Source organism: Amblyraja radiata, chromosome 38 (genome assembly GCF_010909765.2).
Source record: "Amblyraja radiata isolate CabotCenter1 chromosome 38, sAmbRad1.1.pri, whole genome shotgun sequence".
Classification (NCBI taxonomy): Eukaryota; Metazoa; Chordata; class Chondrichthyes; order Rajiformes; family Rajidae; genus Amblyraja; species Amblyraja radiata.
Window position 1 is genome coordinate 10,476,980 of NC_045993.1, and position 20,099 is coordinate 10,497,078.

Genomic DNA, 20,099 nt, shown 5'->3' on the forward strand with positions numbered 1-20,099 from the left:
ATATATGTGTATATCTATGTGTATGCGTGTGTATATATGTGTGTGTGTATATCTGTATATATATGTGTGTATGTGTATATATATATGTATGTATATCTATATATGTATATATTTATATGTGTATATATATATATATATATATATATATATATGTATATATGTATATATTTATATGTGTATATATATATATATATATATATATATGTGTGCATATGTGTGTGTGTGAATATATATATATGTATGTACATCTATATATGTGTATATTTATATGTGTGTGTATATATGTGTATGTGTGTGTTACAGTAGTGGAAGCAGGTACAATAACAGCATGGAAACAGGTGAACACATAGGGCAATGAACATGTAAAATAACAACACGTTTTGTTAACAGCCTTACAATTTCTCTGCTAAAAGGCACTCCGGCTAAAAAAAAAAATGAATGGGCCTGTCCCACATGCGATTTTTTTTCGCGACTTACCGGCACCCGTCACAGTCGCAGCAGTTGACCGAAAATGTTCAACGTGTTGGAAATACTCTTGGGCGACTACTTACGACAATACAGGCGTCACCCCGCGACATGTCGACACGTGATGCCTGTACGGTCGTGAGTAGTCGCCCAAAGAGTCGTACATTTTTCTGGTCGCCGCTGGATTTTCAACACGTTGAAAATGTTCGGCCACCTGCTGCGACTATGACGGGTGCCGGCAAGTCGCCGAAAACAAAAATCGGGTGAGTGGGACAGGCCCTTTACCGTTTCTCCACGGATGCTGCCTGACCTGCTGAGTATTTGCAGCATTTTTTTCTGATTTTACTCCACTTGAATTGAATTGAATTGAATTGAATTGAATGCCTTTATTGTCATTCAGGCCTTACGGTCTGAACGAAATTTCGTGCCTGCAGTCATACATACAATCATACAATAATAACAACAATAAACACAAATTAACATCCACCACAGTGAGTCCTCCAAGCACCTCCTCACTGTGGTGGAGGCAAAAATCTTAGGTGTTTTATTATCAAATTTTTTTTTTAAAGCACTGTTATTCTCACCAGCCGGGTGGGAAATGGGGGTTCAGTTTGCGTGATGAACCGGCTCCACCAACTCCGGCATGGCATGCGGTAGGCAGAGGAGCAGTGGGGGGGGGGGAGCGGAGGCACCACCCAGCTAGCTGATGTCCATGAACTCCTCCAGTATGGACAGAAAACTGGTGGGGGACAGCTGGTGGTCGGACAACTGTAGATTCATCTCCTCGCTCCTCAGAGACGAGGCGCCAATTCCGTGGGCCAACTCGTGCAGCAGCCTGAAGGTCACCGGAGTCACCTGCGCAAGGGAGGAAGGAACAACCCATCAGGATGGGCGCCATCGTGCCACCCAGAGATGTTCCCCGCAGATGCTGCCTGAGTTACTCCAGCACTTGGTGTCTTTCTTTGAAATCCAACATCTACATTTCCTCAGGTAGACAGACACAAAATGGTGGTTCAGAAAGAATTGCAGATGCTGGAAAAATCGAAGGTAGACAATAATGCTGGAGAAACTCAGCGGGTGGGGCAGCATCTATGGAGCGAAGGAATGGGTGACGTTTCGGGTCGAGACCAAGGGCCACCTACTCCTTTGCTCCATAGATGCTGCCTCACCCACTGAGTTTCTCCGGCAGTTTTGTCTACCCACAAAATGGTGGGAGTAACTCAGCGGGACAGGCAGTATCTCTGGAGAGAAGGAATGGGTGACGTTTCGGGTCAAGACTCATCTTCAGACTGATGTCAGGAGAGTGGGCGGGACAGAGATAGAATGTAGTCGGAGGCAGTAAGACTGGTGGGAGAACTAGGAAGGGGAGGGGATGGAGAGAGAAAGCAAGGGCTATCTGAAGTTAGAGAAGTCAACATTCATATCACTGGGGTGTAACCGACCCAAGCAAAATATGAGGTGCTGCTCCTCCAATTTGTGCTGGGCCTCACTCTGACAATGCGGTATGAACGTTGACTTCTCTAACTTCAGATCAAATTGGCAGCATCTCTGGAGAGAAGGAATGGGTGACGTTTTGGGTCGAGACCCTTCTTCAGACTATCACCACATAACATGTAAATCTTTGGAGTGTGAGAGGAAACAGGAGCACCCGGGCAAAACCGCACCTGGGCGGGTGTCTGGGGTTACGGGGAGAAGCTGTTGGGAGGGAGGGGTAGATCAGCCACGATTGAAGGGCGGAGTGGACTTGATGGGCCGAGTGGCCTGATTCTGCTCCGACCACTTCAGAACTTATCAAGGCGAAAGATCCAATGCGATGCCCACACACACGGACTTACCTTCACCACGATCATCTTTTTGTTCCAAGGTTTGCCGTTGGGATCTGGCCAGAGCTCTCCAAAGCACAGCCAGATCGAGTACTGTGGGGAACCACCGGTGGAATTGAGAAAGGCGCACATGTCTGCAAAAGGAGCGTAGAATCTATTAGCAAAAGGATTTGAGTATAGGAGCAGGGAGGTTCTACTGCAGTTGTACAGGGCCTTGGTGAGACCACACCTGGAGTATTGCGTACAGTTTTGGTCTCCTAATCTGAGGAAAGACATTCTTGCCATAGAGGGAGTACAGAGAAGGTTCACCAGACTGATTCCTGGGATGTCAGGACTTTCATATGAAGAAAGACTGGATAGACTCGGCTTGAGAATTTAGAAGATTGAGGGGGGGATCTTATAGATACTTACAAAATTCTTAAGGGGTTGGACAGGCTAGATGCAGGAAGATTGTTCCCGATGTTGGGGAAGTCCAGAACAAGGGGTCACAGTTTAAGGATAAGGGGGAAATCATTTAGGACCGAGATGAGAAAAAAAAAATTCACACAGAGAGTGGTGAATCTCTGGAATTCTCTGCCACAGAAGGTGGTTGAGGCCAGTTCATTGGCTATATTTAAGAGGGAGTTAGATGTGGTCCTTGTGGCTAAATGGATCAGGGGGTATGGAGAGAAGGCAGGTACAGGATACTGAGTTGGATGATCAGCCATGATCATATTGAATGGCGGTGCAGGCTCGAAGGGCCGAATGGCCTACTCCTGCACCTATTTTCTATGTTTCTATGTTTCTATTACTCACTGCCTCTGCTCGGGCCTGTGATAAGACCAGTTTATTCATCTCCGCCCATCAGAGCTTAGAAGGATGAGGGGGAGGGGTCCTCATTGAAGCCTATCTGATGAGTGAAAGGCCTGGATAGAGTGGAGGTGGAGAGGGTGTTTCCACTAGTGGGAGCCTCAGGATAAAAGGCCGTTCCTTTAGGAAAGAGATCAGGATGCAGGTCAGGCAGCATCTCTGGAGAAGACGGACAGGTCGCGTTTCATGTCAGGACCCTTTCTTCAAACTGAACATCGAACATTAAACATGGAGTAGCGCAGCACAGGCACACGGTGTTTGTGCCGAACGTGCCGACAGGTTACTGATCTCATCTGCCTGCACATGAGCCATAGCCCTCCAAGACAGACACTAAATGCTGGAGTAACTCAGCGGGACAGGCAGCATCCCTGGAGGGGAGGAATGGGTGAGGTTTTCGGGTCGAGACCCTTTTTCAGTCTGAAGGAAGGGTCTCGACCCGAATCGTCACCCATCCCTTCTCTCCAGAGATGCCGCCTGTCCCGTTGAGTTACTCCAGCATTTTGTGTCTACCTTCGATTTGAACCAGCATCTGAAGTTCCTTCCTACACAACTAACTCCGACATTGATTTTCCAGTCAGACATTAGTGATGTGTTAAGTACTCAGTCATTAGACAATAGGTGTAGGAGAAGGCCATTCGGCCCTTCGAGCCAGCACCACCATTCAATGTGATCATGGCTGATCATCCCCAATCAGTACCCCGTTCCTACCTTCTCCCCATATCTCCTGACTCTGCTATCTGTAAGAGCTCTATCTAGCTCTCTCTTGAAACTATCCAGAGAACCGGCCTCCACCGCCCTCTGAGGCAGAGAATTCCACAGACTCACAACTCTCTGTGATAAAAAGCATTTCCTCATCTCCGTTCTAAATGGCTTACTCCTTATTCTTAAACTGTGGCCCCTGGTTGCTCCTAACTGCATTTCGTTGTCTCTGTACTGTACACTGACAATGACAATTAAAGTTGAATCTGAATCTGAATCTGATCTGGTTCTGGACTCCCCCAACATCGGGAACATGTTTCATGCCTCTAGCGTGTCCAAACCCTTAATAATCTTAAATGTTTCAATAAGATCCCCTCTCATCCTTCTAAACTCCAGAGTCGCACTGCAAACCTGGAGCCTGGCTAAGTGAGTGCTGAGGACAGACACAAAATGCTGGAGTAACTCAGCGGGACAGGCAGCATCTGTCCACGATCCATATTCCCTGCACATCCGTATGCCTATCTAAAATCCCCCTACACTCCATATCTGCCTCCACCACCACCTTTGGCAATGCGTTCCAAGCCCCCACTACTCTTTGTGAAAAGAAAACTTGCTCCCCACATCTCTATTAAACTTTCCCCTCTCGCCTCACAGCTACGCCCTCTAGTGTTGGACATATCCACCCTGGGGAAAAAGGTTCTGACTGTCTGCCCCATCTATGCCTCCCATCATTTTATACTTAAAGGTCACCAATCCACGTTCTTCAGAGATGTTGCCCAACCCGCTGAGTGACTCCAGCACTTTGTGTCCATTCAGTTCAGTTCAGGTTAGTTTATTGTCACGCCTACCGAGGTACAGTGAAAAGCTTTTGATGCGTGCTAACCAGTCAGCGGAAAGACAATACGTGATGGCACTCATGTCATTTGAGTTTAGGAGCAAGGAGGTCCTACTGTGGTTGTACAGGGCCCTGGTGAGGCCACACCTGGAGTATTGAGTGCACTTTTGGTCTCCTCATTTGAGGTAAGGACATTATTGCTCTCGAGGGAGTGCAACGTAGGTTCACCAGGTTAATTCCCGGGATGGACTGACACATAATGAAAGAATGGGTCGACTGGGCTTGTATTCACTGGAATTTAGAAGGATGAGAGGGTATCTTACAGAAACATATAAAATTCTTAAGGGGTTGGACAGGCTAGATGCAGGAAAAATGTTCCCCATGCTGGGGGAGTCCAGAACCAGGGGTCACAGTTTAAGAATAAAGGGGAGGCCATTTAGGACTGAGATGAGGAAAAACTTTTTCACCCAGTGAATTGTGAATCTGTGGAATTCTCTGCCACAGAAGGCAGTGGAGGCCAATTCAGCGGATGTTTTCAAGAGTTAGATTTAGTTCTTCGGGCTAACAGAATCAAGGGATATGGGGAGAAAACAGGAACGGGGCACTGATTTTGGATCAGCCATGATCATATTGAATGGTGGTGCTGGCTCGATGGGCCGAATGCCCAATCTCTGCACCTGTATTCTATGTTTCTATGTTTAATCGATTCATTTACAGTGTAATGATACATGATGAGGGAATAAAGTGTAGTGCTGGGTAAAGCCAGTAAAGTCTGATCAAGGATAGCCCGAGGGTCACCAAAGAGGTAGATAGTGGTTCAGCGCCTGCTCTCTGGTTGTGGTAGGATGGTTCAGTTGCCTGATAACAGCTGGGAAGAAACTGTCCCTGAATCTGGAGGTGTGCGTTTTCACACTTCTTTCACACTTTGTGTAAACCAGCACCTGTAGTTCCGTGTTTCTACTATGTTTAGTTTTAGTTTAGAGTTGAGATACAGCGGGGAAACGGTCCTTTCAGCGCGCCTACCAGCGATCCCCAGACGCTAACACTCTCCGCGGGTCGAATTACACTTATACCAAACCAATTAACCTACAAACCTGCTCGTCGTTGGAGAATGGGAGGAAACTCATGGGTGAACGTACAAACTCAGTACAGACAAGCACCCGAAGTCGGGATCGAACCCGGATCTCTGGTAGCTGGGAGGCAGCGACTCTACCCCTGCGCCACCGTGCCACCTACGTGTTAAAGACGTATACTGGCTGAAGAAGGGTCTCGACCCATAAATGTCGCCCATTCCTTCTCTCCATAGATGCTGCCTCGCCGCTGAGTTACTCCAGCGTTTTGCGTCTATCTTCCCACACACTATCTATCTCCCTGTTGCCTTCACGTAGAAGGTACAGGAGCCTGAAGACTGCAACGTCTAGGTTCAGGAATAGCTACTTCCCCACAGCCATCAGGCTATTAAACTCAACTGAATCAAAACTCTGAACATTAATAGCCCATTATCTGTTTATTTGCACTTTATCAATTTATTTATTCATGTGTGTATATATTTATATAATGGTATATGGACACACTGATCTGTTCAGTATTCATGCCGTCTATATTCTGTTGTGCTGAAGCAAAGCAAGAATTTCATTGCCCTATCTGCAGGGCCGGATTTAGATGAAGAGAGGCCCTAAGCTGTTCCACTTGTGAGGCCCCCTCCGCGTTGGTTTTCAGCACTGGCGGCGAAGCAGCGACCGGGCAGCCATGGCGGCCAAATCTCCCACAATTCAAAGCGAGGGTGAAAGTGCCCAGCGCCGACCGGTTGCCGTTGCAGTGCGCTTGCGCAGGGCGGCCGATGATGCGCTGGCCCGTGGTTGTGCGCATGTGCAGGGGGGGAGGACGTGCAGGACGCAGCAATGCGCATGTGCAAGGCGGCCTGCCATGCCGGCGGATGAGGAGCGAGCCCGGACACGGATAGCGGGGGGAGATGGAGAGGGAGGCCGCCCAGAGTTGAACGGTAGGTGTCCTGCCCATAGATCTCGAGGCCCTAAGCTTAAGCTTGTCTAGTTTATACGTAAATCCGGCCCTGCCTATCTGGGACACATGACAATAAACTCTCTTGAATCTTGAATCGATCTAGGCTGCGCCACGCCATGAACGCCACTCACCTTTATTGAAGTCTGCCTGGCTGTAGAGGACAGTGACGTCCCTGTTGGAGATTTGCTGGGGTTCGAGACCGGTGGGATTATCCCCCATTGACCAGAAGGCCCTGCAGCGGCCGTATCGCCGGGCGATGATGAGGTTGTCCTGCACCTCCACCGTCAGCCCTTGGTCCATGCGTTCCAACATCTGGTTGGTGTACTTGACCTGCTGCTGGTCGCTCATCAAGGTGGAGGCGGTGGTGGGGAAGCGGACGTCGTGCAGGTACGGGAAGTCCGACTGCGAGTTGTAGGAGAAACGCAGGCCGTTGGTGTTCTTCACCACCTCATTCGCTATCACTCTCCCACGGTAGTGGATCGACACCTCAAACTCTGTCACTGCAGGGACACCAGATTCAAAATTAATCTCATGTTGCGTCTTTGGAGTGTGGGAAGAAACCGGAGCACCCGGAGAAAACCCACGCGGTCACGGGAACAACGTACAAACACCGCACAGACAGCACCCATAGGCAGAATCGAACAGGGGACTCTGGCGCTGTGAGGCAGCAGCTCTACCGCTGCACCACTAGTTACGTCCTGCTGTAACTAGATGGGAATATAATCGACCAGCTCCTGCACGGATGGCCGCACAGGGTGAATGTGGAACAAAGGATAGGGACTCACCCAGTTCTTTGTTGGGAAAGTATTCCTTCATCTGCGCCTTGAACTGGGAAGTGCTTGGGATCGCGGTGTTGGGGTCTTCCATCTGTGGGGGCATTGCCCAAGCACTGTCCGGGGCCGTGCCGAGAATACCCACCCCGATCGCACTGGCTTGGCTTAGGTCGAATGGAGGCAGAGCTAGGATTGGAGAACAGTTGGGAATATTCGTGGACAAATTCCCGTGTTCCAGGAGCCTTTGGCCTAAAATAAGAGAGGCAACGTTAGATTACAATTTAAACACAAAGTTCTTCAAGAGATTCAAGATTCAAGAGAGTTTATTGTCATGTGTCCCTGATAGGACAATGAAATTCTTGCTTTGCTTCAGCACAACAGAACATAGTAGGCATGAATACAAGAACAGATCAGTGTGTCCATATACCATTATATAAATATATACACACATGAATAAATAAACTGATAAAGTGCAAATAAACAGATAATGGGCTATTAATGTTCAGTCTTGTCTGAGCCAAGTTTAATAGCCTGATGGCTGTGGGGAAGCTATAACTCCAGGATAAGCGATCAACTAAGAAAGCCAAGCCCAAAGCCAGAGTATTATCCAACTATCTAAATATCTCAACTTACAATAAATAACACTGTATGCAAAAAAACTCAGCTACCTACATATTAATTAGCTCTTTAAAAAAACTAATCCTGCAGATGCAAGTATATAGTTGGGGTTCTCAAATGGACATCTCCCTTCACTGATGTTTCGTTGAGATTGACTTGTAGCGGCTGGGCTTGTACACTCTGGAGTTTCGAAGGATGAGAGGGCATCTTATTGAAACATATAAGATTGTTAAGGGTTTGGACACGCTAGAGGCAGGAAACATGGTCCCGATGTTGGGGGAGTCCAGAGCCAGGGGCCACAGTTTAAGAATAAGGAGTAAGCCATTTAGAACGGAGACGAGGAAACACTTTTGTCACAGAGAGTGGTGAGTCTGTGGAATTCTCTGCCTCAGAGGGCGGTGGAGGCAGGTTCTCTGGATACTTTCAAGAGAGAGCTAGATAGGGCTCTTAAAGATAGCAGAGTCAGGGGATATGGGGAGAAGGCAGGAACGGGGTACTGATTGGGGATGATCAGCCATGATCACATTGAATGGCGGTGCTGGCTCGAAGGGCCGAATGGCCTACTCCTGCACCTATTGTCGAAGGCCAAGGAATCTCCGAGCTGTAGACACTGGCGACACATAACCCCATCCAGACATGGGTAATGCAATGTGGGACGGTGGCGCAGTGGTAGAGTTACTGCCTTATAGCGCTCACAGCGCCAGAGACCCAGGTTCGATCCTAACTACAGGTGCTGTCTGTACGGAGTTTGTACGTTCGCCCTGTGACCTGCGTGGGTTTTCTCCGTGATCTTTGGTTTCCTCCCACACTCCAAAGACGTACAGATTTGTTGGCTAATTGGCATAAATTAGAAAATTGGAAAAAATTGTAAATTGTCCCTAGTGTGTGTAGGATGGAGTTAGTGTGCGGGGATCGCTGGTCGGTGGGTCAAAGGGCCTGTTTCCACGCTGTATCTCTAAACTAAACTAAACTAAACTAAACGTGAGTTCCCAAAGAGGAAGCCACAGGGATTCAAAGATCAGAATTCCCTTCACATTCTCCCAAAGCTGAGTCGACCCGAGGATGGTGATCCGTGGAATTCTTTGCCACAGAAGGCTGTGGAGGAGCCTATCTGTATGAGGAGAAGGCAGGAGAATGGGGTTGAGAGGGAACGATAGATCAGCCATGATTGAATGGCGGAGTAGACTTGATGGGTTGAATGGCCTAATTCTGCTCCTATCAGTTATGGACTACACTAGTCCCACCTACCTGCGTTTGGCCCAGATCCCGTTAAACCTTTCCTGTCCATGTGGAATCCCCATGCCTGTCATAAGTACACCACCCTCACTGTAAAATGGAGACAATGGGAACAGTGTTGGGAGACCCCCGATGTGGCGCAGTGGCCCAGAATCAGGAACACAAACAAAACTGTAGGAGCCATTAAGCTTAAGTCAGTAAATTATAGCCATGTCTAACATTTTTAATATTTTAGACAATAGACAATAGGTGCAGGAGTAGGCCATTCGGCCCTTCGAGCCAGCACCGCCATTCAATGTGATCATGGCTGATCATCCCCAATCAGTACCCCGTTCCTGCCTTATCTAGCCCTATCTAGCTCTCTCTTGAAAGCATCCAGAGAACCTGCCTCCACCGCCCTCTGAGGCAGAGAATTCCACAGACTCACAACTCTCTGTGAGAAAAAGTGTTTCCTCGTCTCCGTTCTAACTGGCTTACTCCTTATTCTTAAACTGTGGCCCCTGGCTCTGGACTCCCCCAACATCGGGAATATGTTTCCTACCTCTAGAGTGTCCAAGCCCTTAACAATCTTTTAGTTTTTATCTGTCTGTATTTTTGTAGGTGGGATTTGATACATAGAAGGGGTGTGTCTATTTCTAGCAGAGTCTAGCGCAGACTCATAGATTAGGAGTCAGTTGGGTCTCGGAAGGATGGTGAGAATAGTTTTTTAACATTTTCACACACACACACACGTTAATGAGACGACATACTTTTATAAGAAGAAACTTTCATATGATTTATATGACACGAATGGAACTGCGATTTAGAACGGAAAGTGATGGATTATTTCTTTGCTATGTACTACGTCAATAAATGACCAATTAATCAAGAAACAATATTTAAGAAGGAACTGCGCTTGCTGGAAAATCAAAGGTAGACAAAAATGCTGGAGAAACTCATCGGGTGAGGCAGCATCTATGGAGCGAAGGAAATAGGCAAAGTTTCGGGCTGAAACCCTTCTTCAGATTGATGTGGAGGTGGGGGTGGGGGGGGGGGGGGGGGGGGCCCCGCAGACGAAGAAAGGAGTGGGAGGAGCCAGTGGGCTGAGGGAGAGCTGAGAAGGGGAGGAGACAGTAGGGACTACCTGAAATTAGAGAAATCAATGTTCATACTGCTGGGGTGTAAACTGCCCAAGCGAAATATGGGGTGCTGCTCCTCCAATTTACGGTGGTCCTCACTCTGGCCATGGAGGAGGCCCAGGATAGAAAGGTCGGATTGGGAATGGGAGGGGGAGTTGAAGTGCTGAGCCACCGGGAGATCAGGTTGGTTATTGCGAACCGAGCGGAGGTGTTGGGCGAAGCGATCGCCAAGCCTGCGCTTGGTCTCACCGATGTAGAGCAGCTGACATCAAGAAACAAATGTTTGGAAGGTTCGTTTTTACTATCTTAAGTGTGTCGTGAGTGCGTAAAATATACCTCCTGACCATCCCCGAGGAGTGACGGCTCTCGAAGTTGGACTTTGAGAACGTCGTAAAGACTGCCATTATAAAAAACAAAACCTGAAAAGTCTGAAGAAGGGTCTCGACCTGAAACGTCACCCATTTCCTTTCCCCCCAGAGGTTTTAGTTTAGTTTACTTTAGAGATACAGTGCGGAAACATGCACTTCGGCCAACTCAGTCTAGGGAACCAGCGATCCCATGCACTTTACCCCGCACCCACTAGGGACAATTTTTACAAAGCCAGTTAACCTACAAGCGAGCCGTCATTGGAGAGTGTGGGGAAACCGAAGGTCTCGGTGAAAACTAGGGCCAATTTACAATTTTTATGGAGCCAATTAGCCAACAAATCTGGACGTCTTTGGAGTGTGGGAGGAAACCGAAGATCTCGGCGAAAACCCACGCAGGTCACGGGGAGAACGTGCAAACTCCGTACAGACAGCGCCCGTGGTTCAGGATGGAACCCGGGTCTCTGGCTGTGAGGCAGCAACTCTACCGCTGCACCACCCTGCCGACCGAATGCTGCCTGACCCGCTGAGTTATTCTAGCATTTTGTGTCTGTCCTTTGGTGTAAACCAGCATCTGCACAAAATAAAATCAATACTCTCCAGGTACCTGGTGAGTAGTTGAATAACTTCATGCCTTCCAGACTGACCTCGAGAGTTCCCTGTCGGGGGGAAAAAAATACACGAGTCATGCACACAGATCAGACAAAGGTTTCTACGTATTTCAGAGTGAATTTTCTATGTCCCCTCTTTGTCAGTGGTGGTGCGTCTGTCAGGTTTTTCAGAGAGGAGGCCAGGAAGAGATGGGGCTCACCTCAATAACAGCAGGACAGAGCAAAGGGGCCGAATGGCCGTTGAGCTTTAGATACAGTGTGGAACAGGCCCTTCGGCCCGCTGAACCCACGCCAGCCATTGTTTAGCTTATTGTCACGTGTACCGAGGTACAGTGAAAAGCTTTTGTTGCGTGCTATCCACTCAGCGGAAAGACAATACATGATTACAATCGAACCATCCACAGTGTACAGATACATGATGAGGGAATAATGTTTAGTGCAAGGTAAAGCCAGAAAAGTCTGATCAAGGATAGTTCCAAGGTAGACAAAAATGCTGGAGAAACTCAGCGGGTGAGGCAGCATCTATGGAGCGGAGGAATAGGTGACGTTTCGGGTCTCGACCCGAAACGTCACCTATTCCTTCGCTCCATAGATGCTGCCTCACCCGCTGAGTTTCTCCAGCATTTTTGTCTACTTTCAATTTTTCCAGCATCTGCAGTTCTGTCTTAAAGGATAGTCCAAGGGTCACCAATGAGGTAGATTGTAGTCCCGGACTGCTCTTTGGTCATGGTAGAATGCGAAGTAAAGGGCCTGTCCCACTTCCACAACCTAATTCACGACCTCTGCCGAGTTTGCCCTCGACTCATACTCGCAGCATGGTCGTCACGAGGTCGTAGGTAGGTCGTGATGCTAGTCGTAGGTACTCGTGGCATCATGTAGGTCGCGCCGTTTTTTCAACATGATGAAAAATGTCCACGAGTAAAAAAGGTCGTGAATTAGGTCGTGAAAGTGGGACAGGCCATTAAGGGACAATCTAAGAGGAGTTTCAGAAGATCATAGTTAAATTAAGAGATGTTGCTGTAGGAGTAGAGATTTAAGTGTGTGGAGCGATTGTAATGTGAGTTTGTAGATCTGCTTCTGTGGCCGGCACGCAAATAGTCGCCTGAGTTGGGCGCCATCTTGGAAACAAAATGGTGGCATGGCCTTGCAGTACCGTGTTTGGAGGAGCGGGCAAGGAGGCATGGTCAACTTCCACAGCAGAGCTGACGTTGTCTTCATCCTCTTCAGTGCTGGCTCTCACTTCTTGGTCTTTGGAGAGAAAAGAAACATTTTATGATCGTTTAGTTTAGGGACACAGCGTGGAAACAGGCCCTTCGGCCCACCGAGTGCCCGTTCACTGTACCCACCGAGTGCCCGTTCACGCTCGTTCCTTGTCGTTTATCCCGCTCTCCTGCCCGCCAGGGGAAATTTTACAGAAGCCAATGAACCGACAACCCTGCACGTCATCCCCGGAGCGTGGGAGGAAACCGGAGCACCCGGAGGAAAACAGGTCACGGGGAGAGCGCACAAACTCCACACAGACAGCACCACGGGTGTTTCACAGAGGAAGAGGTCTTAACTTTCTGGTGCCTTTCCCCACAGTGGAAATTTTTGATTCTGCTATGAGGGGGACGTTTGTGTTCAACTCCATAATGTGTTATGTCCATTTTCTTTATTTTTTAAACCTTTTTCTATGGTTTGTATGGAAACTTATTATCTATTTTATGTAAAGCACTTTGGTGTCAATGCGAGTTGACTTAAAATGTTTTATATAAATAAAACTTACTTACTTACTTACTTACTTACTTACTTACTTACTTACTACCACATGGAGTGCAACAAAGGTCGCACATGCCCAGTCTCAAATATCGAGCTAACACAGCACAGAAACAGGCCCTTCAGCCCAACTCACCCGTGTTGACCAAAATGCCCAGCTTCAGCACAGTTTCTTCCCAGCCGTTATCAGGCAACTGAACCATTCTTCCAACAACCAGAGAGCAGTGCTGAGCTACCATCTACCTCATTGATGACCCTCAGACCATATTCGATCGGACTTTATCTTGCACTGCACATTAATCACATTATTCGCTTTCTCACGTATCTGAACACTCTGGATTGTAATCAGGTATTGTCTTTCCGCTGACTGGTTAGCACGCAACAAAAGCTTTTTACTGTACCTCGGTACACGTGACAATAAACTAAACTAAACTCTTAGCAAGTTCCATCCGCCTGTTTTTGGCCTACATCCCCCTTTATCCTAACCCTGTCCAAATATAGCCTTTAAATGCAGTAGTTGCACCCGCCTCTCTACAGCTTTCACTGGCAGCCCGCTCACACATCCGATACTCCACCCTCTGTGCAAAATGGTTGTCCCCCAGGACCCCTTTCAATACGATACAATACAACTTTATTTATCCCAGGTGGGAAACTGATCTGCCAAGTCATACAAACACCATATACATGAAACATTAAATTAAAGTGACTAGTGGAAAGGATTGGGAATGTGTAAAGATTGGGAAGGGGGGGGGGGGGGGAGAGGGAGGGGATGGAGAGGGGAGTCAGTCTCAGTCTAACCCACGACAGAAGGTGGGGGGTTTTAAAGTTTGATAGCCGCAGGGAAGAAGGACCTCCTGTGGCGTTGTGCCCTGCATCTTGGTTCATCTTTCCCGTCTCACATTGAAGCTGTGGGCGGCACGGTGGCGCAGCGGCAGAGTTGCTGCCTCACAGCGCCGGTGACCCGGGTTCGATCCCGACGACGGGTGCAGTTTGCACGTTCTCCCCGTGACCACGTGGGTTTTCTCCGGGTGCTCCGGTTTCCTCCCACTGTCCAAAGACCCACAGGTTTGCAGGTTAATTTGGCATCGGTAAAAATTGTGAAATTGTCCCGTGTGTAGGATAGTGCTGGTGTACTGGTCGGCACGGACTGGGTGGGCCGAAGGGCCTGTTTCCACGCTGTATCTCTAAACTAAACTAAGCAATGGCCTTTAGTTTTAGACGGTGGCAAAAAAGACTGTGGCCATCCAAGTTATTTATGACCCTCGTGATGTTATGCACCTCATAAGGTCTCTCCTCAGTGTCTTATACTCCGGGATAGAAGCCCCAGACTCTCCTCATAACTCCATACATCCAGTTGTGGGAATATTCTTTGCTGCTCCCTGTCCAGCTTCATGGCATCTTTCCTATAGAATATAGTCACAAAGTGCCGGAGTGACACAGCGGGTCAGGCGACATCTCTGGAGAAAAAGGATGGGTGACCCTTCTTCAGACTGAAGGTGGCCAGGTGCTCGTCTGTGGTGGTCCATGGTCCAGGGATAAAAGTAGGAGGAGGTGCCCGAGAGCTGGCGCCCGCCTGGCCTCAGCCTGGCCGATAAGACACATCAAAAGCTGGAGTAACCAGCGGGTCAGGCAGCATCTCTGGAGAAAAGGAATAGGTGACGTTTCGGGTCGAGACCCTTCTTCAGATCCGAAATGTCACCTATTCTATTTCTCCGGAGATGCTGTCCGACCCGCCGAGTTACTCCAGCTTTTTGTGTCTGCCTTCGGTTTAAAGCAGCATTCCTACACAATCAGCCTGGTAGAGGTCAGCGCGCCAGACTACCACGGCACCTCCCGTGTCGGCGGGCTTGGTGATAATGTCGGGGTTGCTGCAGAGTGAGCGGAGGGCTGTACCTTCAGAGGGGGAGAGGCTAGAGTAGGTAAGGGGAATGGAAAAGTTAAAACAGTTGATATGCAGTCGGTAGCTAAGGCCCTGTCCCACTTGGCAGTCATTTGCGTGTAATTTACACAACATCATTTACGCGTCACGACATGCGACTCACATCGTGACACAATAGACAATAGGTACAGGAGTAGGCCATTCGGCCCTTCGAGCCAGCACCACCATTCAATGTGATCATGGCTGATCATCCACAATCAGTACCCCGTTCCTGCCTTCTCCCCATATCCCCTGACTCCGTTATCTTTAAAAGCCCTATCTAGCTCTCTCTTGAAAGCATCCAGAGAACCGGCCTCCACCGCCCTCTGAGGCAGAGAATTCCACAGACTCACCACTCTCTGTGAGAAAAAGTGTTTCCACGTCTCCGTTCTAACTGGCTTACCCCTTATTCTTAAACTGCGGCCCCTGGTTCTTGACTCCCCCAACATTTTGAACATGTTTCCTGCCTCTAACGTGTCTAAACCCTTAACAATCTTATACGTTTCAATAAGATGCCCTCTCATCCTTCAAAACTCCAGAGTGTACAAGCCCAGCTGCTACAAGTCAATCTCAACGAAACATCAGTGAAGAGAGATGTCCATTTGAGAACCCCAACTATATACTTGCAGCTACAGGATTAGTTTTTTTTAAAGAGCTAGTTAATATGCGATGTGATGCATGACGTGCGCATGGTGCGTGATGACATAGGCAGTGACGCACGGCCGCGCACGGCGTCCCAGGATTTTGTGATGTACAAAATCTTCGTGCGCCATCTGTGTGAGGCGTAAATGACGGCCAAGTGGGACAGGCCCTTTAGAAATGAAAAGGTCTAAAGAGGGTGGAAGGTCGTCTGGAGGAGTCCAGGGGGAGGGAGACTGGTGGACACGGGAGAAGGGGTCATCACTGGGCGGTGAGGACTTCTTCTCATAGAAAAAGGCACGGAGGAGGAGGCGATGGAAGAAAAGCTCCATATCGTGGTGGGCCCGGAACTCGTTGAGGTGGGGACAGAGGGGAACGAAGGTGTAGCCTCTGTTGTGGACTTTCAGTCTGAAGAAGTGTCTCGAACCAAAATGTCACCCATCCTTTTTCTCCAGAGATTCTGCCTGACCCGCCGAGTTACTCCAGCACTTTGCGCCTCTCTTCAGCATAAACCAGACTCTGCAGTTTCTTTCTGCATAGACTGCGACTACACAACTGCACAAAATACTTTGTGGTCTCACCAACATTTTGTTACGTTCCCATCACATTTGTGGCACCTGCATGAGAGTCTTTCCCTGCCATCTCTTGGGTATAGTTTCACTTTTAGAATTTGTCCTAACCTCCAACCTCTGCCAAGCAGAAGTGTTTAGTCTGCTCCTCTCCCTGCTGCCTTTGTCGCTGTGTCCGGCTGTTCAGTGGCGCAGCGCTAGAGTTGCTGCCTCACAGCGCCAGAGACCCGGGTTCGATCCCGACTACGGGTGCTGCCTGTACGGAGCTTGTACGTTCTCCCCGTGACCGCGTGGGTTTTCTCCGGGATCCTCCCACATTCTAAAGACGTTTGTAGGTTAATTGGCTTCTGTAAATTGTCCCTAGTGTGTAGGATAGAACTAGTGTACGAGTCAGCACCCGGTATATATATATATATAGATAGCCACAGACACACACGCACAATGCCATGATTCATAACATCATTGATGTACAGAGGTATCTTGGAGTCCATATTCATTACTCCATGAAAGTGGCAACACAACATGTGGGGTGGCGCAGCGGTAGAGTTGCTGCCTCACAGCGCCAGAGACCCGGGTTCCATCCTGACTGTGGGTGCTTACTGTACGGTTTGTACGTTCTCCCTGTGACCTGTGTGGGTTTCCTCCGAGATCATTGGTCTTCCCCCCCCCCACACTCCAAAAGACGTGCAGGTTTTGTAGATTAATTGGCTTGGTATAAGTGTAAAATTGTCCCATCCATTGCAGGTAGGATCGCGTTAACGTGCGGGGATCGCTGGTCGGATAGTGTTAATGTGCGGGGATCGCTGGTCGGTGCGGACATGGTGGCCCTTCGGCCCAGCGATCCCCACCTATCACTAAATGAAATCTAAACTGGATAGACTTGGAAAGAAGGCATATAGTACGCTTGCATTCATACCATGGTGGAGGGACTGGATGGAGCGACTGGGCTTGTATATACTGGACCCTACTAGCAGAAAGTCTCTGATCGGGTATACAACATTACTGAACCATGAGCGCAATGATAAACTTTTTAAAAAAAAGATACACACACACAGAAATCTTTCTGACACTCATAATCGTTTTAATATTTTAGGGCCCTTTTGCGTTGGCTTTTCAAAACAATTCATCACACAAGTGCATCAGTCTTGACATATTGCACCCGCTAATATTCTTCCCAAACATAAGCACTACCACCTCATATTCATCCCCTTCCCTGAAGCAACCGTAAGCAAAGATCCTACAGCGAGCAAGATAGTCCACTCGACGAAAAAGACATAGTATGGTCATGGGCAGATTCATGGGTAATTTAAGGCCCCATTTCTGTAACCGGCTTCCGTCTCCGTACCAAAGATTCCATAGCGGAGCGAAGATACTAGTGCTGAGACGGAAGCCGGTTACGGAAACATCCTCGTAAAAATAAAAGTTATTTGGTTAAAATCTTCTCATTTTAATTTATTAACACAAACTGTTCCCCCGCAACGTTGATTACACTGCGAGTCGGGTTACGGAAATGGATGAAAAAAAGGCCCACGTTCCGTTCCGTTGCGTACTACACGTCAGCCCATTGCATTTAGCAGGAGTGGTCTATCTTGCTCTGCTATAGGATCTTTGACTTTAAGGGCCTGTCCTACTTGGTGATTTTTTTCGGCGACTGCCGGCATCATTGACTGACGTATCAGGTCACCGAAAAATATGCGGGGCGTGATTTTTTTTTTGTCGCCGCTGGATTTTGAAATGTTCAAAATCTTTTGGCCACACTGGTATGATGCCGACAGTTGCCGGGAAAAAAATCGCCAAGTGTGACAGGCCCTTTAAAGACTTAAATCAAATCCTTGAACATATCTGTTTTAATGAGCGTGCATAGTACTACCACCAGGCTATCCAGTTCAATAGGCTTTCCATTGATTCTATTACTCTCTGTATTAAATATCTGTGTGGGATCACTTGGAACCAGCACCTTGGCAGTAACATGATTTAAAAAATATTTAAAATATTTAAAAATTGAGGAAGCTGGTCATGGTCGCAGCAGCGGGGTACTGATTGGGGATGATTAGCCACGATCACATTGAATGGCGGTGCTGGCTCGAAGGGTCAAATGGCCTACTCCTGCACCTATTGTCTATTGTCTAATAAGAGGTCCATTTAAAATCGAACGAGGTATGACCTCACCCTCAACTCCTGCCATCATAATAAGGTGAGCCTTGCAAACGAGCAGATGCAGAGGTCGAGAGTGCTTGACCCTATTGGAGAATTAGGGGGCGGCATGGTGGCATAGTTGTTGTTTTACAGCATCAGAGACCCGGGTTCGATCTTGACTATGGATGCTGACTTTACGGAGTCTGTATGTTCTCCCCCGTTTCCCCGGGTGCTCCGGTTTCCTCCCACACTCCGGAGACGTGCGGTTTTGTGGGTCAACTTGGCTCCAGTAAAAAAAAAATTGTGAATCGTTCCCAGTGTGTAGGATAGTGCTGGTGTACGGGGTGATCGCTGGTGAGTATGGGCTTGATGGGCCAAATGGGCCTGTTTCTGTGCTGCGTCTCCAAACTAAACAAGTTGTTTGTTTGAGATAACTTGCTTTGGTTCTGATAGTCACGAACGGGCCAAGCCAGCTCCATCCATGGCCCACAAGCTCAGAATGTGGCATTCAGTCAGCATGAATATTTCACATCACATGATGATTCCTGGGATGGCAGGACTTTCATATGAAGAAAGACTGGATAGACTCGGCTTGTACGCGCTAGAATTTAGAAGATTGAGGGGGGATCTTATAGAAACTTCCAAAATTCTTAAGGGGTTGGACAGGCTAGATGCAGGAAGATTATTCCCGATGTTGGGGAAGTCCAGAACTAGGGGTCACAGTTTAAGGTTAAGAGGGAAGTCTTTTAGGACCGAGATGAGAAAATCATTTTTTACACACAGTGGTGAATCTGTGGAATTCTCTGCCACAGAAGGTAGTTGAGGCCAGTTCATTGGCTATATTTAAGAGGGAGTTAGATGTGGCCCTTGTGGCTAAAGGGATCAGGGGGTATGGAGAGAAGGCAGGTACGGGATACTGAGTTGGATGATCAGCCATGATCATATTGAATGGAGGTGCAGGCTCGAAGGGCCGAATGGCCTACTCCTGCACCTATTTTCTATGTTTCTATGAAGGATTTATGTCCCTCTGCTGACCACAATGTCATTCAATTTTGCAACAGGCCCTCCGATTTACGTTGAATGGACGTGCGTTAGCCCCTGCGCCTCAGTGCTTTATTAAACTGCTTCATTCTCGTCGAGGTCGATGGAGGGATAGCCCAGTTGTCGGGGGACACCGGAGGTCAGAGGGGCCCACGGTGAGCACAAAACTGCAAAGATGTACAGGTTTGTAGGTGAATTGGCTTGGGCGTATGCGTAAATTGTCCCAGGCGTGCGTAGGATAGTGTTAGTGTGCAGGCGATCGCTGATCGGCGTGGGCCGAAGGGCCTGTTTCCGTGCTGTATCTCTAAACTAAACTAAAAGGGGACCGTTGGTCGGTGCCCTTTATGTAGCGACTCTTTGCATACCGTGTGAGTGCAGAACAACAAGTCTCACTGCGACATGTCACCTGTGACAATAAAATATCTTTCATTCATTCAGTAATTTCACAATGTAGGTATGTTACAAAACTTACCTTCAGCGGCGCTGCAGTTCTGCCACTGGCCGTGTGGGCGACTTTAGTGCCTTTGAGGGGGGGGGGCGGGATTAAAATGTCATTTTCTCCTGCCTGGCCGAGATATATTTTCTCGGGCTACTATCTGATGCTGAAAAATCGTTCCGACTGCCGTT

General features: G+C 48.2%; 1 protein-coding gene across 1 annotated transcript in view; it reads right to left on the bottom strand.

Moving 5' to 3' along the window:
* Positions 1-1,012: 1,012 nt before the first annotated feature.
* Positions 1,013-20,099, bottom strand: part of LOC116966805 — a 31,988-nt gene continuing 12,901 nt past the window's right edge. Inside the window, exons 5-10 of the mRNA XM_033013144.1 lie at positions 12,568-12,662; positions 11,411-11,462; positions 7,479-7,715; positions 6,825-7,193; positions 2,301-2,422; positions 1,013-1,320 (exon numbers count right to left, since the gene is read on the bottom strand). Coding sequence (XP_032869035.1) covers positions 1,165-1,320; positions 2,301-2,422; positions 6,825-7,193; positions 7,479-7,715; positions 11,411-11,462; positions 12,568-12,662 — 1,031 coding nt within the window. The 3' untranslated portion in view covers positions 1,013-1,164. The remainder of the gene's footprint in view (positions 1,321-2,300; positions 2,423-6,824; positions 7,194-7,478; positions 7,716-11,410; positions 11,463-12,567; positions 12,663-20,099) is intronic.